Source organism: Phragmites australis, chromosome 5 (assembly GCF_958298935.1).
Source record: "Phragmites australis chromosome 5, lpPhrAust1.1, whole genome shotgun sequence".
NCBI lineage: Eukaryota > Viridiplantae > Streptophyta > Magnoliopsida > Poales > Poaceae > Phragmites > Phragmites australis.
The window spans coordinates 40,583,732-40,607,331 of record NC_084925.1 but is presented as its reverse complement, the minus strand read 5'-3'; the positions used below and the strand labels follow the sequence as shown (position 1 = coordinate 40,607,331).

Sequence of the window (23,600 nt, the reverse complement as noted above, 5' to 3'; positions counted from 1 at the left end):
TCTGATCATCGGGGAACTAGGGTGCTCGGGGGCGACCAAGCACCTCCCCGAGCACTTTCTTCCCGGTACTTGGACTCTGCGGGTCATCGGGGAACTGGGATGCTCGGAGACCAGAGGCTGTGGCCCCGAGCACCTTCTCCCGGAACTTAGATTTTCCTCATCCCGCAAGAGGGACCTCGCGGGATGGTGACACGTGGCGGCCGGCCGGCCTGGCCTCGGGACTCAGGGACCCCCGGTTCCTGATACACCGACAGGCGCGTGGAGCTACGCAGTGGATCTATGCTGCGCTGCGCTGTGTTAGTGTGTACGCATGCATGGAGAGGAGGCTGACATTGTGCTTTGCTGTGATGTTGTATGGCGTGTGTGTGCAGGTGCAGAGCTCGGTTTGTGATGCTTTCTCGTGTGTGTGCTGTGGTGGTCTTATGCAGGTGGATGGAAGAGAGGAGAAAGCAAATTGGCTTTTGCGTGCTCGTGGAAAGATCAAAGGAAGGGTGTGAATAGGAGAGAAAAATGGCGGCACAGTGAGCCGTGAGAGAGGACTTTTGGTGCCATGGTGTGAACATGGAGGCAATGTGGCAGCTGGGAGATCTTTGAGGGAGGTAGAGGGAGAATAGAGAGAGATTGAGAGAGTGATAAATCAATTGTATGGATTTGAATTGAAATGGATTTGTAAACTGGGCGTAATAATTAAGATAAATGTATTTGAATTTGGAATCGAATGTGTGATGATTCGATAAATGCATTTGGATTCGAAATGGATTTATAACAATACAATTTGAATAGCTTGAATTGAATTGGATTGGCATGAATTGTCAAGATATTGGAATGATGATTCAAATATGACGTTCGAACTTGAACCAAGATTCGAATCGATTGAACTGAGTATGTGAAGTGATTGAACGGGAAGGCATTAATTAGAATACAGGTATTTGAATAGGGAAAAGATTTACAGCTCTGATTGTGGGAGAGGTTTGAATTGAAAGGAATTGAATTCGATTTGATTTTCGATGAATTTAAACAAGATTGATATTCGAATTTGAGAGACATTCAAATTCGAATCCCCACATAAAGAACCATAAGAACTATTAAACCAATTGCATATGATTTAATTTAATGCATGAAGAAGTTTATAATTTAGTTTAGTGCAATTAGAATACCTAGCCAATCTAATATATATGAATATATACATATTGGTATACACACACATTCAAATACATATTTCCTTGATCGTAGGTGGTTTAATTAATTTCATTTTTTTAATTTGGAGTGAATTTTGCTATAACCTATATGCTTAAAACTCATGATGTTAGACTCACTACATTGTTTCTGATATTAGGAGATATGCACATTCTTGTCTATCCAGCTTACCATGGTGGGACAACCTTAAAAGGATTATTGATTCTATTCAGCTGTTGTATACCTTCCTCCGATTCATTGATCAAGACAAGAGCCCGACACTAAATGAGGTGCTCCTGAGATACAACACTGTCAAGCAGGAGTACAATTTCTTGTATCATAATGATAGGGATACCTTGCATACATACAAGGTTGTTGCCCATCGCAAAATGTATGATCTGACGAAAGGGACCTACGTGAATGTCGGTACTAATTCTTATAGTACTAATGTTTATGGTATTAATGATTTGATCATCAACTTGCACGGGCTGTATTGAATCCTCGCACGCACTACGCGTATGGCATGGGACCAACCTTGTTCAAAGATCTCCGAGAGGCATTCAAGAGGATGAACGATCTTAATACTGCCGCGGAAGCACTTCATGAGGTTGAAATATATCGGACAAAGTCTCAGTTATTCTCTAGTCCGCTCGATGGCATGTGATTGGGAAGTCTCCACCTGGTACGCACTGACATATCTCACTACATTATTTCTGACATTACATATGCTATTTTTCTAAATATTAGATCACTTTATCTACTTGCAGCGCAATGGTGGTTTATGTTTAGTTTGTCTACACATACACTAACGATGCTTGTCAGGCACCTAGTGTCTCAATGCACTTCATCTAGTGGGTGTGAGAGGAATTAGAGTACATTTGCATTCATCCATACGAAACTTCGCAACCGATTAAGCTACAAGAAACTTAATAAGTTGGTATATGTAAACTACAACCTGATAATACAGAATAATTTGGATGCAGGTATCAGGTCGACTGTTGATGATGATCCATTTCAACAGCTTATGAAGCTCACATTGAATGAGGAGAACAATCTGCTACATGACTGGATGGAGATTGACAAATCAAATGCTATCTCAGAGCTTGATGAGGAGGACACAAATAGTGATATATCCTTATCAGCTCACCTGGTGACAGACACAGTAAACCTATATGATTTGCAATGGCAGACTGAGGTAACTACACAATCACAATAGACTACTAAAGTGGTTGGTGACACACATGGGAAAGAGGAAGCAGCAAAATGCGTATCAAAAGAAGACCAAGAAGATTAAAGGTAAGGACAAAAAACAAGTGCAAAGCTATGAGAGTACAAATAGTGGCTCGAAGAGCCCAACTTACCAATAGTCTAATGACAATAGCTCAAAGACAGATAGCGGTGATGATGTTGGTCAAGGAGACGGTGCTCCTCCACGCCCATCATCTGTCGTTGTTCCCGTGCAATTCACTAGTGAGAGTCAATTTACGCATGTCACACAGGATCAGGACTAGGACCACAGTGCCCTATCCTCACAAATGCATTTCATATAAGGTGGTCATGATGGACCACAAGATAATACAAGCTCTTATAGCAACTATAGCATAGAGAGTAATTCTGGATCATTTTCATACCACTATCCTGTCCCCGATGCAGTCACAACCTTCTATTCAGTGGATCTATGTGTGATAAGACTATGAGTTTTATACCATATTACAAGGACAATGATCAACAACTTTTGTATGGACGGAGTAAAGTTGGGCAGAGTTTAAACCTGAGTTGATATCTGCACAAAGAATAATGCTCATATTTGTCGATGAGTACAATACAACCCAATGTAATCGAAATTAGTGGAACTGAAGGTGATGATAATTTATTTTATGCAACTACTTTATTTGCATACCATGGTCATACTTGTATTGCTATTAATATCTATTTGTTTCCTTAGAAATGTCAAAAATATAGTAAATATTATGCCATTTTTTCATGATTTTAACACATTTTGTCATATTTTCCATGATTTTTCACATTTTCTCCTATTTTTCTGCATTTTTTATGATTCTCGTTTTGTCTGCTCGATTTTTGTTCCAATTCGGTTGGTTTTCGTCAAAATCGAATGGTTTTCAATGTTATCAAATTTCATCAAAATTGATCGAATACCGAAGAACTCAGACGATTAATCAGAGAAATCGTCCGATTACTAAATCCACAATTTAGTCGCTTTTGCCGTGGTCAAACTAGTTTGATCAAGTGAATTCGGTCAAATTCTCGTCGAATTTCAACTGAATTTTACGAATATCACGAATACCAAGAAATCAGTCACCTCAGCATTTTGAGATTCAAACAAAATTTTAAACCTTGTTGCGGACCATCTTTAACGTTGGTCACCACTTGCCTGCTACCACCCTCCACTTTACCGGCACAACCTCCATTCTATCTTTACTCGATGCAACCCTAATGCCACCCGCCTCTTCATCATCTTAATTCTAGCCTTCGGTGTATCGTCTTGACCATCTCTACATGCGCCTAACACTCATTATCCTTACTCTTTCACACCACTAATCCAACCCACCATGGATCTCCGCAATCTACCATTATTCTGCCATCATCCAACAATTATAGGGTTAGAGATCGGATGAACCTTAAACCAAATAGTCTGCACGAGCTCTAAATACAATAAATTTGGTAAAAACCAACCACCTTGTACACGAAGAAGCATCGCATGACAATGACAGTACCATACAGTCTATATAATTTTGTGTTCTCCTTTTTAAGTATAATTTTGTGTTATCTCATTAGCTACGTGCTTTGCCACCATAAACGTGGCCTCTGACAGCAGCCTCACATCGTCCTCCTTATAGGGTGTAATTAAATCGGATACAAAGATATATAACTCATCATATATTTTATCTTATATTTTTTAATAATTTTTCCTTTGTCACTATAAATTCATCAAATCTCTTATATATCAATGACATATAGGTTCATATCCATATTCAGTGGCATATAAGGGAGCTATAAAATTTGTTATGGCACATGAGGAATTCTCTCTATTTTTTCTCGCAGTCAGATACAGATATTATTGAATAATTATTTTCTTATCATGTATTATATTTGATATTTTTTTGAATCGGAGTCGAAACGAATAATGCTATAAGCTTTCGGTTAGTCAGATAGCTGAAAATTTTTCACTTTATTTGCATCGTCACGTACCACATTAAACAATATAGGCTGCAATCAAAATGAGCACATATAAAATGATCATTGAAATATAAAAACAAAAACATTTAGTATCATCTATCTACTAATGTGTGACATTCTACCTATATATTAATATATTTTAAAGTAAAATCATAATAATATTTCTGTTAACCCATACCATCCGGATACTTCAAATATTATTTCTTATATCCGACATACGAAATAGCCATAGTTACCCCATATTTACTTCCCAAACATTCAATCGATCGTACGGGCGAAAAATATCCGTTTTTAGCGGATATTTTCAGCCTAATCCTCTACCTCCGAAAGCAAAGGCGGTTGCCCAGACAATCCGGCGGGAGCATAGCTACCGGCTTCCCTCCCTCCCCGCGCCCAATTCCCGCTTCTGCTCCAGCCTTCGACACCCCGTCCCCACACGTCGCAAGGGCAAAAACGTCATTTCAGGCCCCTCCCGTTTTTAGGAGACCATTCCCCGCACGTTGCCACCACAAAGCCGACCTGCGGAAGCGCAAGCTGCCGAGGCGACGGGCCGCACCGGCGAAACCCCAGGCGTCCGGCAGGAGCCACGCGGCGACGAAGACGGGAGGGGTCCTCGCGTCGCCTTGTGTCTCCGAAGTCGTCGTCGGTGCAGCTCGATCCCGGCAAGTCTGATCCGGCTCGCGGTCATGTCGAAGAGGTAATAATACGATTGCTCTGCACGCTCAGTTGGACTGCTTCTCTGCCGATTCGAACTAGAGGTGGTGATGTTAAGCTCAGGGGGGATCATATTGGTGTCGTTGTGGCGATTTAGTTCAGATTTAGCTCGTATTGTAGCATCGTAGTGCGGTCTTCGTGTAGAACGGAGCTAACAGTGTAAGCGTGGAGGTAAAATTTTTTAGTTAGATGCTGCTTGTTTGTTGGTCAGTTGTGGTAACTATGGTGGCGTTGGCTTAAGGAAGGCAGCAATTGTGGATTCCAGGTCGTATGTAAACTGTAACTGCCGTTAAATTAATCTCCGAGATGTGATTTTGGAAATACCATAGCACGTTTGGTCGTGTAGGGGATTGATCTCTCCGTGCATCACTAAGTATTTGACTGGGGACTCGAGTCAACTATGTAAATTCAAGTCGCGATTCGGCTGACGGCAGTGCGCAGAGAATGGTCTAAGAGCTGCTGAATGCAATTTGTTTTGGGGAAAAAGTAGAGGGATGGTGTGTGTTTTCCGGCATTTTTATCTTTTTGAGTCAGGAGTAAAGTGGAGGTGGTGGTGAACTTTTTAGAACATTGTGACAGAGGGCAGGGGGAAACACTGGTGCACGTACATCCATAAACGAGTAGTGGAATTGTGGAAGTGTTTGACGATTGCATCTGACTCCATGACTTAGATGACCGTGAATGGGAAAGAAGGAAATTTTGGAGTGGAACAACATACTAGGAAACAGAAGAAACTAGGCCCATCATGTTGTCAGTTCTTTGATGCATGAGAAACACTGTTGTGGAATACAGTGCTTGCTTTTTAAGCATAGAACACCTAGAGTAACCAGTAACATTGCATTCCTGGTCTGTTTGTACCGAACCTTGGTGCCTCCTGTTGAGGACTATATTTGTTACGGCGCTGACATAGCATACCAAAATTTATTGTGGTATTCATGTAAGGAACCGAGCCTAGCTTACTTGGTTAAGGGTGTTGATGTACGTCTAGACCATCCAAGTTCTAGTACTCTTCAATGCGAGTGTGTGTGTCTATTTCTTCTTAATATAAAGCCACCTAGTTTCTCCTAGGTTGGTCTAGTTTTTGTATTGTGGTATTCATGTAGGGCAGATAAGAAACAGAGGCAGTTCATACAATGTTTTGCTCATAAGATAGCACAAGAAATACATTCTAATAGGAGGAAGTATCCGTGAAGATTTGGCTTTGTCTTCCCTGTAATTTTTGTTGGAGGGAAAACTAATAATGATGATGTATGTCTTTTTTGTTGTTGTTTTGTTTATTCATCAGGGTCCCTTGCAAGTTCTTCTTGCATGGAGCTTGCTTCAAAGGAGATTACTGTGAATTCTCCCATGACTGCAATGATCGACCAGATAATGTAACTTACACACTCCTAACTTCAGAGTACTTTCCCTTTACATACTTCTAACTTCAGACCACTTTCCGTACACTGCCTGATTTACATTAGCATGGTCTAGTATGTCTTACTGTAATGCTTAACCCCACAGGTTTGCACATTTTACCAGAAAGGTGCATGCTCCTATGGTAACCGTTGCAGATATGAACATGCTGAAGCTCGTCGTAACCACCCCCAACGATCTACTACTACAGCACATGCAGCATCCAGTTCTTCTGAGCTAGTCAGTTCTTCTGGACGCCCTCATTGCAGAGAATGCCAAATAGATGTACGCAACCAAACACAAAAGATATGCAAGCCCACAACATCACTATCTTCTTGTCGACCTGCGTGGAGAGTTGATTGCCATGAACATAACACTCCAGAGGATTTCAACAGCTGTCCATCTAACCAAACTGCACAAAACCAAACATCACAATGTCCTGCTCATCTGCCAATCTGCTCTTTTGCTGCTGCTGGTACTTGTCCTTATGGTAAAGACTGCTCTCAGATGCATGGTGATCTATGCGCATTCTGTGAAAAACAGTGCTTGCATCCCTATCGTCCTGATGAAAGTGGAGTGCATATCAAGCTATGCAAGAAAAACAACAAACGTCTTGAGGCCTTGAGAAAAAGTGAAGAAATAGAATGTGGTGTGTGCTTGGACCATGTGCTTTCAAAGCCCAAGGCAGCAGAAAGGAGGTTTGGACTGCTATCTGATTGTGACCATTCCTTCTGCATCTCATGCATTAGGAATTGGCGTAGCACCTCTCCTACATCTGGCATGGATGTGAACTCTACACTCAGGGCTTGTCCAATATGTCGCAAACTGTCGTACTATGTCGTTCCTAGTGGTATCTGGTACTCTTCAAAGGAAGAAAAGCAGGAAATTGTTGAAGGTTACATGGCCAAGCTCAAGTAAGATACTTGCTTTAAAATTTACATTTACACATAGGCATATCCCTAGTGATCTGTTTGAAAACGTTCAGATTAGTAACAACAACGGACCTCTAGTGTTTCAGTTGTCTAAAAATGGAATCTGTGATCTATCCTAAGATGAAATGCTGATGTGCTTCGGATAAAGTTTCTTTGTGTTTTATTGCTAAAGCTGAAGTTGATTTACTAAGCCACATATATGTTATTGCAGGTGTATTAATTGTAAGTACTTTGACTTTGGAAAGGGCACTTGCCCCTTTGGGAGCAGATGTTTTTACAAGGTATAAACATACTTTTTCCTTTTTGGGCATATGGATTTTTCATCTTCTGCTCATCTAATGTAATATCTGAAATTGAATTGCAACCAAATTTATCCAGGTTGTTTGATTCAATGTTTCAGAGCTATGTTTGGTTTGTCTTGTCATACTTGAATGAAACATAATGGCATATCACATTTGATGTTAATTTATTGCCAATACCTTGAAATTTAAACTAGAATCTTTACATAGCAGTTTGCAACTTTAAGCTGCCTACGATAGTGCATATGCAAACCTTAGAAGGTTAAGTGGAAAGGTACTAGTATCAAAACTGCATGTACATTTGCACGGTGAATTGCTACCGTTTCTTAGTGAACTGTGATAGTTGAAGATGTATACCGTGGTTCTGATAATTGTTACTGCTTGGTGGTCCAAGTGGGTTTTCCCCGAATGCTCACACCTGGAATGTATGTTTTGTGGAGTACCATATAAGTTCCCTTCTGTTGTAGTGCTACCTTGTCATTGTTCCCTTGGTATTTTGCTCCACTGTTTTTTCACTCCTGTAGTTGTATGTTTTCCAGCATGCCTACAGAGATGGTAGTTTGGAAGATGTGGAACTACATCAGCATGATGATGGCAATAGAAGTACAGCGATTGCCAAAAATATTAGGTTGATATTCTCTATCCTATCAACTTTTTTTTTCCCGAAAGAAAAGGCAAGAGTTCTTTCTATCTTCCCTATACAATGTTATAGCTTCAACCTCGCTTGCTGATAGAAAATCTTGCTTACCTCTCAGGTTGTCGTACTTGCTCAGCCGGCTGCATGTTTAGGGAAGGACCGAATGCAAGGTCTGTCACTCTGTCTCTGTCTGTCTCTTATCTTGGTCGAATACAAGCCCTTCTATACTAGTACCATCTTTTACCAAACAAACTGAGTTGATTGCAATTCGCTGACCAGGGATTCCTAAATTTTGTTTTCTACTGAATAGTAAAACATCTAGAAAGGGCCAGCTAATTGCTTGTTTCTATAGAAAAGAAGAAGGCCAGCCAATTCTGAATTTTGTTTTCTACTGAACATTCAAGACATCCAGTAGGAAGATGTTCAAAACGAGCCACTTGGAAGCTGCAACTTCTGACCGGTTGGGTAGGTTCATTGGTGGTTGTGGCCAAAATATGGTACAGGTGATCCTCGAATGCTAAAAGATCACTGGTTGGAAACTTCAACCCTTCGTCCCTTATGCTCAGGCAGCACAGCCTCCCTTCGCTCTTACTACTTTGTTTTTCCTACCCAATGCAGAAATTTTGGGTTTGCTGCCGGAAATCTAAAAAAAAACAGAGGCTGCTCTGTGAACCTGAAGACGAGTGAAATGAAAATCTCTTGCTGCGGAGAAGCTCAGGCGCGTGGAATGAAGTTCAGTTAACCCGTGGGTACTCTTATGAGCAATCTTTCGCCGTCTTTGGGTTACCAGCACACCGGTAGAAGTAGAGCAGAACATTATCTCATTTGCTCTCAATGAGAGGGCAGTGTAAATACCTCTCCATGTCTCAGCTTTGTTGATGGAAAGTTGTTCGGGCCAAGCGGGTCAAGTTGAATCTTTCGGCTGTATGAATACAACCAGAGTTCTTTGGTACCATAAGAAAACAAATTGAGAGCACAAAGCTTAATGACGAACGAGATCCACCGTCTCTATTCATACAGCACACGCCGCAACAAAAGATATACGGTTAGAAATCCTATTGGAACAGGACAAAGAGTTATACTCTTATTTTAAACTAGCAAAATGTCAACGCTAATAACATGTTAGGCTCGCTATAATATTTTATCAAGATAACTTTTAATTAAAAATTAGTCTCTTTAGTTTTTTATGAGGTTAGTGCTATTTAATTGCAAAATATATAAAATTAGAAGAAAAGATAAAATTATGTTAGTGAAAGAAAAAAATATTTATGTTCCAAACTTATACCCAAATTATATATATGTATTGGTTAGATTCTTAAATATTTTGATCAACTACCAAAATCATGTATCAAGATTAGAAAGCGTAATTAAAATTAGAATAGTTTTTCTTGTCTACTGTCTGCTTGATGCAACGACCTTGAGCTATACAGTGATTCTTAATCTATTATCTTAGTAAGATTTTTGAAAAAAAATTAATTATGAATTTTAGCTATTGATTAATTGTATTTTACATTCTCTATATTTAGGTATTTGATTTTTATAATAATTTGATTTTTTTCTAAGACTATATTTGTCGGTGTAGTAAGTGAGAGGTGCCTCAAGTGGCGGGTTCTGCACCGTCAAGTGTCAGCATGCAGCATGTATTATTAAGATCACGACCATATTATACGACCAGGACGATGCTCGCGCGACCAACCCCTTGGTCACGTAGCGGGGTCCTACGACTGGCCCTTGCTGGTCACGAAGCAGATACTCACATACCTGGTTAAGCCTCATTTAGTGCTGCCTACTTTATTATTTTTTTCCTTCCCAGACACTTGCTTTTGGCGTGGTATGGTTGCGGGGCGGTGTGAAGTTGTAGAGACCCGTTCCGTAGCATTAATGCATCAGGATGGTCTGATAGGTGAACATGACGACGTTCAATGATGGTACATGACGCGCAGGATGACTAGAGCAAAGCAAACATGACTATTTGACATTATGATGGGTTAGGGATAGTTGGCTTCGTTAGGGATAAGTTTGATACAAGGTTTGATATGATCCGTTTGTTTGTGTATCTTTGCCGCTGGTATATAAAGAGGTGAAGACTTTGCTTGTAAAGGGCATTCGGTAATAAGTTCACCCAATTTATAAAATAATACACATGATGTAGGGTTATTATCCTACGGGCGATATAAATCTGGATAAACTTTGGTGTTTTTAAGTCTAAGTTGATACATGCATATAGAAAATGCGAATCAATGTGTCCATCGTCAAGTATACATAGGATTATTGTCATGGATCATCCCTCGACAGTTGGCATGCCAGGTATGGGTGTGTGTTTTTTTTTTTGAGTTTTCTGCAGGTATTAATACTATGGTTAGGCTACTCGTGACCAAATCCCTGACTGTTGTGGAGTCCTGTTTCGAGGACCTTGTAACGACCCGTTCCGTAGCATTAATGCATCGAGATGGTCTGATAGGTGAGCGTGACGGCGTTCAATGATGGTACATGACGCGCAGGATGACTAGAGCAAAGCAAACATGACTATTCGACATTATGATGGGTTAGGGATAGTTGGCTTCGTCAGGGATAAGTTTGATACAAGATTTGATACGATCCGTTTGTTTGTGTATCTTTGCCGCTGGTATATAAAGGGGTGAAGACTTTGCTTGTAAAGGGCATTCGGTAATAAGTTCACCCAATTCATAAGATAATACACATAATGTAGGGCTATTATACTATGAGAGATATGAATCTAGATAAACTTTGGTGTTCTTGAGTCTAAGTTCATACACGCATATAGAAAATGCGAATCAATGTGTCCATTGTCAAGTATACATAGGATTATTGTCATGGATCATCCCTCGACAGTTGGCATGCCAAGTATGGGTGTGTTTTTTTTTTTTGCTTTTCTGCAAGTATTAATACTATGGTTAGGCTACTCGTGACCGAATCCCTAACTGCTGCGGAGTCCTGTTTCGAGGACCCCGACCGTCGCGAGGTATTTGTCATAGGATACGACTCAAACGAGTTCGGTGTGCTCCAAGCATTGGATACCGAATCGAAGTTCGAAGACTTCAAGCCCGAGCAGGAGGTTTACATGGCGGCTAGGGATGAAAGCTGTACAGGAATATCCCGTCTCGTCCTGCAAACGGTAATCTCGATCGTTTTCGTTTTTCCCATTCTTACGCGGGAACGGGATGGAAACGGGACGGTGATGTCCAAAAACGGGGCCAAAAATGGTTGATGGCTCATTTCATTTGTTTTATTGAAATCCTGTAGCCGCCATTCACTACCTCCCAAGGCTCACGATTCCAACGGCGAGCGCACATAGCTTCAATGGTGATGAGCTCTCCGTTGCATTCCAACTGCAAGTGCCCGCGCATGCTTCCAAAGAGCTTCGTTGGCGAGCGGCTCTAGTTGAAGAGCGAGCTCCGTTGTGACTCCGACGGCGATCGCTCGTGTGTGGCTCCGACGGCAAGTGTCAGCCGCTCCAACAGAGAACGAGCTCATTGGTCGGCGCCACAACCGGACAGCGTAGCTCCAGAATCCTAGAGGTCAACATGGCTCGCTGTGCAGATCCCCAAGTCCAGTGCCCCTGCTCCTTGCCAGCAGTGTGGAGAGAGAGAGAGAGAGAGAGAGAGAGAGAGAGAGAGAGAGAGAGAGAGTGATGAGGATTCTCTGGTGCTCTGACTCTCTGGACCTTGTTAGCAAGAGGATAGAGAGGAGAGGGAGTGTGATGAGAGAGAATGAAGTGGGAGGTACGACTACGTATATGTCCATTGGACTATTCAGAATTCAATCCAAATTTTATCCAATGTGTATATTTATCATTGGACTTGATCCAACGAAAAATCCAACTCCAGCTTCATCCAATCCATTTAAGTCCATTGCTAACAAAAATCCAGACATCTATGGACAACACACATATCCATTCCCACTTATACCGACATATTATCATTTCCATCCGATACCGATATATTTCCATTCGGATTGGTTCATTTTTTATAAATGGTAATTTTGTGTTCGTTTTGTCCGATTAAGAAAATGTGAAAATGAAAATGGTCAGGAGTTTTCTCGACCGTTCTCGTTCGTTTCCATCCCTAATGGTGGCCCATGCAGCCAGGGGTAAAAACGACCCTTAGGTCGTGGGAACCGAAGGCGAGCCCCAGACCATAGGCCAAGAGGGAAACCCGCCCGGCACCAGGCTTGTTTGTGTATCTTTGCCCCTGATATATAAAGGGGTAAGACTTTGCTTCTAAAGGGTATTCGGTAATAAGTTCACCTAATTCATAACACAATACACAAGACGTAGCACTGTTATCCCACAGAAGTCCGAACTTGCATAAACTTTAGTGTTCTTGAGTTTAGGTTGATTACGCATATAGAAAACACGGATTAACATGTCCGTCGTCTGGTGTACCTAGGACCTAGGATTATTGTCAGGAATCATCACTGACAACATTTGATATGGATCCTTATTTTTTCTATTCTAACCCTAATTTCAATTATTATTTATTTTATTTTGTTTCGACTCTTTATTTAGATATTTAGTTTCTCAAACTGTATGGAAATTGAAGTAGTAATTTTCTATATTTTTATTTTCGAATTTAGCTATTTATTAATTGTATTTGATAGGGACTATTTGCTTTAATCAGAATCGTTAGATTAATTTTCTATATTTTTAAGTCTGTATTTAGCTATTTATTAATTATATTTGATATGGATTCTTTACTTCAATCTAGATATTTTTTAATTGATATAATTTTTTTACTTTAATCTAGACTGTTAGATGTTTGTGGACTCTTTGTTTTAATCGAAATCGTTAGATGTTCATAAGAATGCGGGGTTTAGATTTTTTTAGATTAACATGGTAATTTTGTGGTTTAAAAGCGATAGTGGTGGTTGCTTTTTCCCTTTAAATATTGAGATAATAGATGGGATTATTCATTGTGCCGGAAGAGATGTCTTTTCTACCTATATATATAATAAGAGACCCTGTTGTAACCTGAATTGTTCATTTTGCTCAATGAAGCAGGAAAATCTCCTCATTGTGCCTCTTTGTTCTCGTTGAACTTTGGATTTCCATGTTGTGTTAGAGAGCGGGAGAGAAAAAGTTAATGACCGCCGAATAACTTTATTCAACATATACATCCAACACTACAGCATGGTACAACAGAATAATCAATAACAGATCACAACGGCCACTCGGACACAATCAAAGCTACCACCATCTAAAACGTATAGAAACGGGGTCCAACCCGACCCCGAATCAGCAGGGAATCACCACCAAGTCGCCACCTACTGCATGAGGCCACTCGCGACGAGGATGGAGAACACGGCAGAGCACGCCACGGCCAGGGCAGACACCGCGGCCCCAGCTGCTGCGCCCGTCACGGGGGCCGGCGCGGGCGGCACGCCCAGGTCCATCTCCTGCGCCGCCGCAGCGGCGAACAGCGCGGCCGCCACGGCCAGGAGCAGCACTGCGGCGCGGGACGCCATCGCGAATGCTAGAGCAGCGCACCGAGCAAGGCAGCGAAAGCTAACGAAGCGGCAACGGCAAGGGTGGCTAGCTGCGGCTACGCTAACCAGAGGCAGAGGCTGAGAGGCAATGGTGGAACGGAGCGGCATGGGGTATATAATAATAACTAGGTGGCGCCAGTTCGGGGGTCGCGGTCGCGGGCGCTGGGCGCCTGCGGCGCGACGCGTGTGGGGTTGCGGTGCGACACGTTGGGCGCGCTGGTGGCGGAGGTGGGCAGGTGGCGCGGCGCGAGGGGCTCTCGGTCTCGGCGCGCGCGCGAGGGCGATTCCATCTCAGTATCTCACCACGCCACGGGTCTGGTGACGCCCACGGCCCAACCGGCTTTGATTGGCGCGCGCGCAACCGCGACGCGTCGCCTGCACGGCGCCTTAGGGTCTGTTCGGTTACCCGTATGTTCTTACCGTGACTCGTACTAGTCATGCAGGCTAAGTTGAGATAGGTTGGAGAGATATAGTAGGGTCTGTTTGGTTAGCTGCACATGCTCAGTCTGACTGAGAAGAGATTGTATTTGGTTGCTCGTATGAGTATAGGTTACAATATAAAGGAACTCATTTTTTTAACAACTAATCTTGGATTGAAAATATTTTTATAAATTAGTACATCACATGCTAAGAATATTATTGATTTTTTTATGATTTTTGAAGAATTTTAATTAAATATTAACTTAGGCTTTTTAGATCAAACTAATTAAAATAGGTTGCTAGTAAGCTTTAGTTCACTCATAAAAATATTTAGAACTTTTAGACCACTCTCATACCTTAAATAAAATCAAGAGCTAAATAAAAAAAATCATATATACAGTAATTTGCACCTTACGAGTAGGCTGGACGGATACGGCCAAATCCCACGTATGTGTAAAGCAGGCTGGTGCGATGCTCTTGCACGGGCGGATACAGACGTGAGCAAACGATCCAGACAACCAAACATCCATTCCACAACTGCGATTGTATACGTCGGTGCTTAAACGAGCGGAGCCGAGTAACCAAACACGCTCTTAGCTGAGACCCGCTACGCCGGCAACACGAGACCATTCGGCACCACCACGTAACGTCACGAATGTATCACGCAATCCGTCACTCGACGGCCGTAATCGACGAATCGTCATACGAGTATTGCTCGTATCGACTGTTCGTGCTGACTAAAGTTAACGTCGATCGGGTACGTAGCGTGCCGCCTACGCTTTTCTGGGTCAAGGGTAGCTGTCGTATACCGGTACACGTACGTGCGCGCGTGCGTACGCCTGCCCTGGACCGGACACAGTAAAAATGGCGCACATGCGGTGCGGCTAGGCTACGGGCGGGCAGGGGGCCACGTGCCGTATGGAACCGTTCCAAAGTCTTCACGGTTATTTCAACGCTTTAGGGTATGTTTGTTTTTAGTTTAGGTCTATCTTATTAAATCTAGCCACACTAAAAATTTAGCGAAGAAATTAGCTATCTGTTTTTTCGCTAGTGTGAGTGTGAAAAATGAACTAACGGTTGGTGTAGAGACATGAACGAGTCAACCGTCCGCTCTAAACCAAACATAACGCTCCAGTGAGATTAATACCAAAAAATTGATGGGACACGCTGACTCTAAACCAAATAGACCTTAGTGAACACATCGGCTATACATTTGCTGTATGCCTCGGTAGAGGAGAGACAGACATCAGTCGAGTATATTACAAACGCCACAGTAACCTTAACTGCCGTGCGTGCCGTGCGTGTCAGATCGGCGCCGTCTACGTTGCGCGCGGTACGGACGCGATGGAGCGAAAGAGAGGGCTCAGCTGCAGGCAGAGAGGCTGTCCGTCTCAGGCTCAGCAGCCGACATATCAAAAGGGAGCAGCGAGCAAACCCCGCGGCATTCTTTCTGACCCTTTGCGACAGGACCCCCTTCTCATCTCGCGGCCGTGGATGCCCGAATCTCCTAGCGCGCTGGGACGTCCCGATCGACGGAGCTGAAATGATTTTCCTCCCGGAGCACGATTGGTTCAGGCCGGGTAGATCACAGGAGCATTCTGAATCTGTTCTGCCCCCTCGCTTCACCATAAAAACGTGAATCGGTCATCATCGACCAGTCGCTAATTGCACCTATCATCGTTCCTCTGTCAGCAAACAAGACCTGGATCGTTCTTTTGAATAGGGGACTTGTTGAAAGCTTTAGACTAGCTAGATAGTTAGGTAGTATTTGATTGGAGAGTGAGGTAAGTAGAAGAGGATTCTATTTATATATTTGAGAATGGCTGTTGATCCGTTTTGTCCCACCGTCCCTTAACCAAACACAAACTTAAGGTTACCGGAGCAGGTAACATCTCCATGCGGAGACCTAGTTATTACACCTTTCTTCTGCAGTGAGAAGCTCGTCGCATAGTGATTAGAAAATCCATCATCTGACATAACAGGCTAACCATTCATCGTTAGGTAGCTACCTAATCTGAAATTCATAACAGCTCTCTACTTGTACATTTTGGTTCATGCAGTGATAGATCCAAAACCATAAGTAGAGGAGCTCTCTCAAACTTTGGGGCTCATGGACAGATGCTTTAGGAATCTGATGAGCTGACAGTGGCAATTTCGGTTCTGTAGTTCGGTCTGACAGATTAATCATAGGTGCGTATTTTTCAGAGTTTAAACCAATGGCCCGTGGGTTGCGAGTTAGTAAGATAACTGCACGAGCCAATTGTCCGCAGACTGATACAGAACGAATTTGACGAGCTGGAAGTCGCCGAAATTTGATCGGAGAATTTAGATATGCCTTTTCTGCCACGTGTTTTCGGCCATGGACGAGGAACGCGAAATCATTGGTGAGAACGTGGCCTTGGACCCCACCGCCATGGGACATTGTTGCTTCACGAGCTGGCGCGCTGGCCTCGTGGCACCGCCGATGACTCGACGATGCACGGCGCCGTGGACTTTGAATCGGCTGCTTTTATGCGTTGTGCGGTGTGCAGACCTGCACGGCACAACCAAACTGAGTTTCCTGCCTATCATAGCTGCAAGTTGAGGTAGGTTGTTGATATCCTTTTGCCAGCTTGACGCATGGTGTTTGATACTATATTCTAAGGCGTTATAAATTGCAAAGCGGAAGACACGAAATGGGCCTCTGCTTGCATTTTATTTTGAAAGTCTGAGCATCGCCTCTTTCTTTTTCATAATAAAAGTATAGAGACGTGGATACACCATAGATGTGCCGCTGAATAAATACGTTTAGAATAATACCATAGTTTGATTTTAGAGGTAATAAAAAAAATATTATCTGCTAAATTTCTTTTTTATTTTTTTATTTATTTTCATCAGTAAAATAGCTTCTATATCTGTGCCGAGATGAAGAGGCCGGAGAAGAGGATATATGTGAAAAATAAGTAAATTATTTGAATTTATGAGTTTTATACTGTAGAGATACGCACGTACCGCTGTTACTGCTAACGCCGTACTCTACGCGTTAATGACACAGCTCGAACACGCAAACGTGCGTGCATGCTCAGAAGTACAGTAACAAAGGACTCGTTCAATGATCAACCGCAACGAACCATACCGCACGACCCGTTCGTCCCTTCCCCGAGAGATGACCGCGCGGCCGCCCGCCGGGCCGCTTCTCATGCACATGCAGGCACGTAGCTAGCCAGGCGCCACCACATGGCGGCTCACCCACTCGTCGCAAAAGCATCCCCGGATTAGCTCACTGATCTCGCTATAAATCCCCCGCCCCGTCCTCCCCTCCATTCCCAGGCAAGCAACGAGGGCAGGAACAGAGCTAGCCAAGAAAGCAGCCAGCTCGCCGCGCCCGCCTTTCTTCCTCGCCTCCGTTCCGTCCCGCCGCCGTCCACCTCGGCTCGGTTGCTGCTCCGCCTCATTCTACAAGGGATGGAGATGAAGAAGATCGCCTGCGCTGTCCTCGTCGCCGCCTCGGTCACTGTGGCGCTCGCCGCGGAGGCCCCGGCTCCGGCCCCCACCAGCGGCACCGCCGCCGTCGCTCCCGCCGTCGGCGCCGCGCTCGGGGCTGCCGTGGCATCGTTCTTCGCCTACTACCTGCAGTGAGGCGCCGGCCGCCCGGAGGAGGAGGAAGAGAGGAAGGGGAGATATGGCTACGCTAGTCCGAACATGTGTGTGCATTCCGATGCATGCGTGTGTTCTGATTTGATATAACTTGTCTTCTTCTTTTTTTAATCTTCTTCTCTTAATTTAACGAATTGATGTCGCTGATGCACCAGATTAATGTGATGCCTTCTTATATGTTCTTCCCTGAGAGAGGGATCGATATTGTACCATTGCTTGCTGTTTGTTTGGATCAATTCAAGAATTTGATTTAACCATCGCGTTGAGGTGCTTTGCATGTTGTCCTGACTCCTTATGGTTCTGAGGTCTCCAATTCATGAGGCATCTGCATTGCAAGAATGACTGAATGAAAGAACTTGCCGGATCAGAAGACCCAAGTCTTCAATCTAATCACATTTCCGAAGTGCAAGTAATTCAAACTGTTCTGTGTGTACATCCGAACATTAAAGCAATACAATTTTTTATTGTTTTTAATCTGCTTGCAGTAGGTTAAATAAGTAGAAATATGTAACAGTATGATTTTTCTAACACACGAATTATCATCTGAACTTGTACTGCGAACTACTTAATTTTAGGCAGAGGTATTCCACCCACACAATTATCGATCCTTGTGTAGATCGACTCTCCTCAGGATCCCAATTCACCCCAGCTCCTTCATGGAGTAGAAGAAACTGCTTTAACATTCCAGAATTGCATGGACGCTTTACAGAGTAATTGCCACAAAACACTGTAAAAAGAAACACGCAAACTACATAAAATGAAGGAGCAAAGCAACTTAGATCCAACAACTGCAAAAGGAATGGAAAAGAAAAGACGATATACTCTGTCGCCAAAGACAAGCAGAAATATCTCACTACAGCATCGACATTCCAGGTCATGTCTACTTTGCAGGGTGCACGCACCAGAAAGGTTAAAAGCTCACAAAATTGGTTCCCACAAATTCCTGGAAGCTGCAATCCTGCACCCCCAAGTAGCCACTAAGGGTGTCTTTGTTCGAGATAATATTGGATGAGATATGACTATTCATAATATTTATAGAATGATTTAATTTTCTGTTTGATTGGACGGATGTGATAATTAGTTTTCTGTTTGGTTTGATAAGATTATAGTGTATAAGATGAGCTAATTTTTTATTTAGTTGGATAGATAAGATGAGCTGGATTGGTTATGATAAACTTTTGGTGAACTTATCCTCTTGATTCTGAAAATAACTTCATAAATTGATTTCTCGACACTATCAGCACGCAATAAACTTCTCCGAATTCTATTTTAATATGTATGAAGATATACGTAGCTGGTATTCACAATAATTCCTCATGGCCAAAACAATAACAATGGTCTTACTGTTCAAATTGCTACTATCTACAGATAGCTCCATAATTAAGCACAAGGTGGCAACACACCGGAAGCCAAAAATCAAAGCATTGCTGCGCTGTTCACACAACTCAAATAATCTGTTGGACATTAATCAAACTACCAACATGTGAGGAGAAATAAAAAAAATAGCAAACATATTTCAAAGTATCAGAAATCTCATATAACTGCATAATCCTTAGTCTTAGAATATGATCAGATTTTTAAAAGAGCTAAATTTTATCTAACTTTGCGAAGTTTCACATCTCATACTACATAATCCTTAGTCTTAGAACATGACTACACAATCATTAGTCCCTAAGCACAAGTGCACACAAGTCCACACAATCCTTCATCCTTGGAAGTTGGTGATAATGTACCTAGAAACCCAAACCAACTTGTTATTGAAGTCCAACGTGTTGAATGATCTCGCAATCCGAACATTCTCAACCAAATAGACATAGTAACGAGAAACATGTCTCATCAAAATATGGGAGGTCTTTCATGCTCTCCCGAAGACCCTTGGGCAAATCATTGTTGGTGCTACCGATTTTCTCTATGGCAATGGAAGTCTTTTATCGACAGCCCGAAGTGTTGCTTGTAAGTCCTCATCTTCACTTGCAGCTATTTTAGCTCTCTTTGGTTTGGAAGCCGATGACTCACCATCATTTTTTGTTGCTCCAACACTATCATTCCCAGCTTCGTCTTTGTTAATTTGAGTCACTTCCATAGCTAAGAGGATCACTTGATCCTTTTGAATACTTCCCTATAGCCAAACTATAGCTAAAAATTGTAGTCATATCATGGTAGTGCTCAATAGTTTTGTTTAGAAATTCAACATATCATTTGTGGTCCTAGCACGGAACATTTCAAGTAGGGCGGCAGTGGGGGATGGAGTTTCGAAGGAGGGTGGCGGCCGGTTTCGAAGGAGGGAGGAGCGGCCGGTTTCGAAGGAGGGAGGAGGCGGGGGATGGAGTTTTGGAGGAGGGCGACGACGGGTTTTAAAGGAGGACGACAACAGGGTTTCAAAGGAGGGCGGCAGCGAAGGACGAAGGAGGGCGGCAATGGGGGATGGAGGAGGGCTGCAGCGCTGGATGGAGTAGGGAGGCGGTGTCCGGGTTGTAGGTGAGAGAAGTGTCGGGTGGAAACCGGGGGGGGGGGGGGGCGAAACAGGCGTGGGAGTTGAGTGGATGGCTTCGCCCAAGAGTTTTCAAGGAATGAGTTGATCAAGTTTCTGAGAAAAATATTCTTTAAGTGGTTATCCAATCCCGCTTACCTTTCAACCAAAGACCTTAAAAAAATAAATGACCATCTCCCATCAGAGATATCTCTCCAACCAAATACATCATAACACTTATTTCTGTGTGATGTTTCAGAGTTTTGGTGGAAGCATCATGTATGTTGCGATAGCCAAGGATCTACCAGGGTAAGAAAATCGCTGAGACTAACAAAATTGTTTCTGCAAGGTTGGATCTGTTCTGATTTAGGGCAAAGTACTTTCTTTTATAGATTCTTGCTTCCATTATAAATCAATCTGACTACCTTTATATGTAGACGCTTACATTATTTATGGAAGGGAAAAAAACTAAGAAAACTCTCAAGCTAACTCTAGAAATAACAACTAAGAAAAGTACTGGTTTCCCAAACTTATCTCATGTGGCTGTATCACCCGCAGATTTCATTGCTCTGCGCCTATACACAATACCAAAATGCCCGTCCATAACAATGTGATTGAGCGTGGCTGTAATTGATTTCTAAGCATTAACTTCACAGAAAAATACACACCATACTGTAGCATCAACCAGATTCAGACGCAAATATCTGTTATTTCAGGCACCCATGCTGGATTTACAAGCTGGAAAGGAACCAAACACGCTCACCCAGCACACACTAAGATAAAGAGATCAATCTAGATGCAAGAGACAAGGTACTGCTCAACATATTGAACAAATATTAAGCTGGTAAAGGCGGATACTCAAGAAGAGAGTCTCTCATTTCAAGGACCAGCCACCGCACCTCACTAGCTTGTAGCCACCAGACCTTGGCCTTGCAAGGTCAAGAATGCATGATCAATAACATAAGGATTTCCCCATCCTAGTGCAAGAAGAAGAAAATAACAATGTTTGCATAGGCTTGTTACTATGCTCAAACAATGGTCGAAAAACTGCATGTAGTGCCGAGTTCGGATTGCAGTTTTCCTTTCAGTGAAAAGAGATCTGAAACTACTCTGAAGCTGGATGAGACTAATGTGCATACTCCTTGCATTACAGGTGCCTATTTATAATGGCAAAAGAGCACCAATAATTGGCAATGCTTATCCAGTTGCCCATATAAGGGCTAATTTATTGGTGGTGGACAATGCTGCCTGTGAATCTGTACTATCCAAAAGCATGGTGACAAGCTGTTACCCAGAATTGTTCAGAAGAAGCACAAGGGCTACGAGACCTAACTAATAGGGAATGTCTGGTGCATATCCTGAACAAAATATTTCTCCTTGACCTAAGCTACAAGGCAAACACAGTGCAGTATGTTTTCACTCGGCTTGCTTTCCGGAAATGATGGATATCTGTAATGGCCTGTCATAGAAATTGGGGCATGAGAATTGGGGCTCTTAAAATGAAATATAGCTCTTCAGAGCCAACAGGAATCGGCAGATCCTTATGTTAAAGAATTAACAAAAGCACAGCTTTTTTAAGAACCATTAAGTTAGAGTGTTATACTGTCATGTACTAAACTACATAAAGCTAGACCACGATGCACCCATCAGAAAACAACGGACAATGAGAAAATCCAAATTATACAACTCAGGAATTTCAAAAGCAACTACGAACAAATCCAACTGCTTCGTTCATGCCAATTAAAGACCAATACAGCAATACTAATAAAAAACTAATCGATCAATTCAACCTGTTATCTATCCCTACAACAGAGTTAACAAGGAACTTAGGTAAAAAACCGAAGTATCTAGATTACATTAGTGCACTCGCAGAGGACCAATTTGAGATGTGAACTGGAGCTGCAGTTAACTAACGCTTTTAAGAACCATTAGGTTAGAGTGTTATATTGTAATGTATTGAAACTACATAAAGCTAGATAACGATGTTTCCATCAGGCAACAATGGACAACGAGAAACTCCAAATACTACTCGGGGATTTCAAAAGCAAATAGAAAAAAAAAAATTCAACTGCTTCATTCATGCCAATATTGTCAAAGACCAGAACAGCAATACTAATAAATAACTAATCGATCAATTTAAGCTGTTATCTCTACAACAGTGTTAACAAGGAACTTAGTTAAAAACCCAAGTATCTGGATTTCATTGGCGCACTCGTAGAGGACTAAATTGATTTGTGAACTGGAGCTGCAGTTAGACAAGAACATTACACTTTCATCTCTAAGCACTTCATAAACAAACAATATCAGCAAGGTTTTTTTTTTATTAGATTCATCAAATTATTTCGTGATCACTATTTGGCTATAAGAGGGGACAGACATGCAGTAGGTAAGCTAGACCTATAGGATAGCTAATCTGACCATTAAGATATCATATTGAAGTTGACTTGTCTAAACTTCATGAAAACTCACTTATTCAACAGAAAACAAATTACTGTTCAAACAGAAGACAAACAAATCTTTTTTTACCACACTTGGGCATAGAATAACCAAGACATTAGAGAAAAATGGTACTTTTGAACATAGATGCATACATTGATGACAGAGGATACACAGCAAATGGAGAAACACCGTACTACTGAAAAAAGATCTAGCTTTTAATAGAGCCATGAGCATTTCTCTAAACAAACCTCAAATCTATAACTTCTACTAAAGCTGATTACAAAAGAAACTTTGCGATAGCTCCACATCATCTTAACTTCCAGGACATATTATATTAGCACATCAGGATCATACGTGCCCCTCTCCTTTTAAAATTCTTGATCCCACTACAGCCTTACAGAAATTACAAAAGTAACTCGGGATAAAAAAGGGGAAATAGATGCCACAAGGCCACAACATTTTAAAATTTTAGTTAAGAATGTTTAAATTCCATAGTCTCATTGCCAAAATATAGATCATAATTTTCTATGTCTAACTAGATAATCACTACCGAGATAGTTGCCCTTAAAAAATTACTCTGGTAAATAATTGTATGAGCACTATTTAGTTAAACTACTGAAAGATTATGATAACTATTTTTCCCAATGATTTTCAATGAAGGTAATCCTCGCAAAAAAGCACAGGTCCAACTCTGGCTCTTATTTCCAATTTTCTTGACATCTTGTAAAACCCAACTTACTCCTTGACATCAAATAAGACAATCCTGGAGAAAACATCTA

The 23,600-nt window shown here is 42.1% G+C and overlaps 2 protein-coding genes across 9 annotated transcripts; both read left to right on the top strand.

Annotated features, from left to right (window-relative positions):
* The first annotated feature begins 4,760 nt into the window (after positions 1-4,760).
* Positions 4,761-9,265, top strand: LOC133919679 (E3 ubiquitin-protein ligase makorin-like). 8 transcript variants are annotated; one of them, XR_009909950.1, is made up of 8 exons: positions 4,761-5,071; positions 6,374-6,461; positions 6,592-7,397; positions 7,627-7,696; positions 8,254-8,342; positions 8,470-8,521; positions 8,662-8,882; positions 8,970-9,265. XR_009909950.1 is itself a non-coding variant. In XM_062364150.1 (7 exons), exons 1-6 carry the CDS (start codon positions 5,061-5,063, stop codon positions 8,501-8,503), a joined length of 1,098 nt encoding a protein of 365 aa, XP_062220134.1. In that variant the 5' UTR covers positions 4,762-5,060; the 3' UTR covers positions 8,504-8,521; positions 8,756-9,265. The 8 variants fall into 8 exon arrangements, 2 of the variants coding, with proteins under 2 accessions (XP_062220134.1, XP_062220132.1); XR_009909949.1 differs by having other exon boundaries at positions 8,631-8,882; XR_009909952.1 differs by having other exon boundaries at positions 4,762-5,071; positions 8,756-8,854.
* An 8,151-nt stretch (positions 9,266-17,416) lies between these two features.
* On the top strand, positions 17,417-18,166 carry LOC133917685 (arabinogalactan protein 23-like). Its single transcript, XM_062361557.1, has one exon. It carries the CDS (start codon positions 17,721-17,723, stop codon positions 17,892-17,894), a length of 174 nt encoding a protein of 57 aa, XP_062217541.1. The 5' UTR covers positions 17,417-17,720; the 3' UTR covers positions 17,895-18,166.
* Positions 18,167-23,600: the final 5,434 nt, after the last annotated feature.

Coding starts and splice junctions, on each gene's coding strand:
- LOC133919679 (XM_062364150.1), top strand. Junction 7,697..8,253: donor GGAGCAGATGTTTTTACAAG/GTATAAACATAC, acceptor TATGTTTTCCAG/CATGCCTACAGAGATGGTAG. Junction 8,343..8,469: donor GCGATTGCCAAAAATATTAG/GTTGATATTCTC, acceptor CTTACCTCTCAG/GTTGTCGTACTTGCTCAGCC.
- LOC133917685 (XM_062361557.1), top strand. CDS start 17,721: ATGGAGATGAAGAAGATCGCCTGCGCTGTCCTCGTCGCCGCCTCGGTC.